General features: G+C 40.8%; 1 protein-coding gene across 1 annotated transcript in view; it reads right to left on the reverse strand.

The window, feature by feature from the left end:
• Positions 1 to 1,818: 1,818 nt before the first annotated feature.
• agpat5 (1-acylglycerol-3-phosphate O-acyltransferase 5 (lysophosphatidic acid acyltransferase, epsilon)) overlaps positions 1,819 to 3,924 on the reverse strand; it is an 11,641-nt gene continuing 9,535 nt past the window's right edge. The window contains exon 8 of the mRNA XM_005737167.1: positions 1,819 to 3,764. Coding sequence (XP_005737224.1) covers positions 3,539 to 3,764 — 226 coding nt within the window. The 3' untranslated portion in view covers positions 1,819 to 3,538. The remainder of the gene's footprint in view (positions 3,765 to 3,924) is intronic.

Raw genomic sequence — 3,924 nt, forward strand, 5'->3', positions numbered from 1 at the left:
ATTCATGTCAGGCTATCTGCGAAAACTACTAAGAAGCAAGTGCTTAACCAAAACATGTCTTATTTCACACCACACTACAGCCTGCTGGATGTTTTAAACTCATCTTTTTGCAGTAACACCATAACACACATGAATAATGAGATCACAGAGGAGATAATATCTTATAAAAAACCAACAGATTGTTATCAGGTTTTAGCTGTGTGGAAATTTTGCGCTGTGTGTTGTAGTTTTTCAGGGTTTTATCAAAGATAATTGGTTACTCTGGTGTGTTGGGTGTTGTACACATAAAATAAAATCTACAGTAAACTGCACACTCGTACTGTAAAGCTTTACTTTACTTCTCTGTAGTATCATAGTTCCCCAGCGCCGTGGCCCAAAGAACTTACCCACGTCACAGATGGTGATGTGAAGAGTCTGCTCTCTTGGATCTTCAGCAGCATGTCCCAGATGATGCATCAGAACCAAACAGGCACATCAGAAAACTTGTGACTGAAGGCGAGGACTTTGTCATGAAGAAGAACTAGAGGACTGGTGGAAAGAAACTTGAGGTGAAGCTAGACAAGAACAAAGAAATGAAAAAGGAGGACGAGAAGACAAAACTGAAGGGTGAAAAGAAATTAGAAAAGTTACTGGGGATTAAAGAAATGCAGGAGATGAAGTAAGAAATTTAACAAAAACTTGATGAAAGGATGAGAAAAGGTTGGATGATAAGAAGAATTAGCAGTATAAAAGTAAAATTAAAAGAAAAAGGAATGACTTGTGTTTTTTCAAGCACAGCAGGCAGAGCTGCAGAACAAAGAAAACAAAGTGCAAAGAAAGGGGGAAAAGGAAAGTCAAAGGGAGGGAACAGGCTGAGCAGACTGGAAAAAAGGTAAGAGAGTAAAAAAACAAAAAAGAAAGAGTTAGAATAAGAAAGGGTGACAAAAGAAGCCAGAGAAGAGGAGAAGGAGCTCGGCTTCAGGAACTGGATCTGAAGCGTGACTGCGCCAAGTGATGGGGAAGGTAAAGACTTGCCTTTCTGCCTCCCCCCTCTATAGGGGTGTTTGCAGGATTTAAATGGGGGAACAGAGGAGAGCCAATAACAAGGCTGAAGGGATCATGGGAAATCAGAATATTTCATGAGAAATTAAAAAACAGAATTTAGAAAAAAACTGGTGCAGAAAACTTAGGACATGTTTTAAAAGACACTGTAAACCCCGGCATTGCCTTAGTTCATGTTGACCAACTGATTTGCAAAAAAAAAAAAAAATTAGAGCCAGGGCCCCCTCCCCGCCTCACTCATCATCATCTCCATTGTTCCCTTTCTCTGCCCACCTCCTCCTTTATCTCAGCCCTCTGTTGACCATCCATCACCAATCATTAAAAACTAAACATCATCAGGTTTGTTTCTGCATGATGTCGTTACTCTGAATAAACACAACAGGTTAAACCTCACAGCAGACCGACTGCATCTCATTATTGAGCTGGTGCTTATCTCACTAATTTCAGAAATGTCTGCCGTTTGTGTTATTGATATTAATGCATTCCCAGGCTTTTAATCTCCAAGCTAAGTGCCAAACTTAACTTCAGTCACTCGTGCAGTTGGGAAGAATCATTTGCATGGAGGGCTGTGAAAGGTCCTAAGACGGAAGAGGATGTTTACAAAACTTTGAAAGGCAGTTTAAACACCACAGCCTACCTGAGTATTGGTCCTGACCATGAGAAGTAATAAAGCATAATGTATATACATAATACAGAGGCAGAACAGTATGCATCTTCTACATATATCTGATATCAAACTTATAATCAAAGCAGTAAGAGCAACAGAGAAGAGACAACTTGCCCAGGAAAACCATTTTATTTCATTCTCACCCCCCAACTTCCATAACTTACACGCATTAAAGGTTTCACCATTTAATAATAGTCCTCAAGTGTAAATCAATGCATTCTTAGAGGAAAATAAGCCACTATGAACTGTAGACAGTGTTGCCGCATGCTGCAGTGAGCAGCAGCTCCAGCAGAGAGCGTCTGTGCAGTCACCTGGCGGAAAGAAAATAGAGCCACCGTGGCGCTCTGTGAGACGGCCGAGGACCGACTCCTCCAAAGAGAAGGCACGCATTTCCAAAAACAGTTGGCATTTAATACACTGTCTACACAGAGTTTCCTGATGAGTTACAGTCAGAGCTCGTCTGGATAAAAATGACTAGAAAATGGCTGACAAAGGTCATTTAAAAACAAGGAAGGATTATTCAAGTGAGGTATTAGAGCAAGATGTAAATTACTATACCATCCACACAAGGAAATAAAACACATCAGGCTACAGGAGGTCGTAAATACGTAAAGTGACGTGTGGAAAATGCAACGCTTTCATGGTAAACAACGACAGACACAGTGCATTTCACGATACAATGATGTTTAAAATACAAATGGCTTTGAGTGCACAGGAAACCTGCGATATACTGTTAACATGGCTTTGTCAGCTTTTTGTTAGGTAGACAGACGTGAACCTTAACACGGTCGTAACAAATGCATATAAAAAAGTTATGAATAATTATGAAAAAATCAGTTTTTAATAACTCAGAGGAACAAACACGTAAAGTCTCTTTGCCGTCGTCGACAACGTATTGCTCAACTTAAAACACGCAGAGACGCTCTCAGTGGGACGATGTGGAAAAACAAAACGCAACAGGTTTTGGCAATGACTGACGATTTTAAAGGTGGAAGTAATGATTTACATTAGTGGAACAAGTTCACTGACAGTCCTCCACTGCGAGCTCCAACAGTGTTTCTTGACAAAAAAGGCTGAGCTGAAAAGAGAAAAGGGGGAGGGGCTAGTCTTTCACAGATCCACAAATATACTTGTTCTTACGGCTACATTCACAGTGAGGAAACAAACGATGAATATTTAAAATAAACAATGTAGCTGGTGTCACCCGTATGGGCCCGTGTAGAGGACTGCATGTTGTTCGACCAATGTAAAAAACAAAAACAAACATCACCTTACACGAGGGGGGAAAGTGCATTTCTTCCTGATATGAGACTTGGCATGAAACAAGACAAACATTACAACCAATACCAATAAATCAGTGCACTTAAATGATCAATCAGCAGCAGGCTGTGCTCTTTAGTACAGCAGCCGACCGTGATCGTTGCATGTGTTTTTAGAGTGCTTGGCACACTTTGCTCTCAGAAATAATTAGAACTCTAAACTGGCCAAAGACCAAAGAAGAAGAAAACAGCATGCAAGGATACTAATTTGGCTAAATCCGATGAAAGGAAGGAGGGGTTATTTTAATAGGAGGTATGAAGCTATTTCAATAACTTTTGGGGAATATAATACTTTAACAAAGGTTTTGTCATTTCAGGTTGAGGAGGGAGCAAGTAGCACAAAAGGCTAACATTTCTCAGTGTCTCCGGTCAAACAGTCAAACAAAAATATCTCTGAGCCTTTTATCACATACTGCTCTGCATCTGGAGCATACATTGTGTCGCGATACAGGAAAATGGCACCGTCTCGAGTCTTTTGTGCGTCTCATCGTGGCAGACTGGCCTCGATTTGTTAGGGAAAAATGTTTACCCACAGCCAGCCCAGCAGCGTCCCACACACCCAGGTTCTCACGTACAGCTTCCTGCCCTTTTCTGTCAGCAGCATTGGCAGTGTCAGTCCCCCAAGGATGACCAAGGAGGGCAGGGTTTTCGAGAGATTCAGCGGAGAAGGTTTGCCCTCACCGGGGAACTTGCATAATTTGTCGGAATCCTGCGACTCGTAGAAATTGGTCAGCAGCCTTTGAAAAGAAAGAAAAAAAAAAGTCATGAAATCAGGATGAGGAGAGAAAAACATTTGAGACTATTTTTGTCACTTTCACATCTTTCTTACAGACTAAGAAATCACACAAGGAATACCAAAACAAATGTTTTCTTGTCATTAGTATAACAGTAAATAAA

This window comes from Pundamilia nyererei, unplaced genomic scaffold (genome assembly GCF_000239375.1).
Source record: "Pundamilia nyererei isolate P.nyererei 1_Seehausen unplaced genomic scaffold, PunNye1.0 scaffold00073, whole genome shotgun sequence".
Lineage (NCBI taxonomy): Eukaryota > Metazoa > Chordata > Actinopteri > Cichliformes > Cichlidae > Pundamilia > Pundamilia nyererei.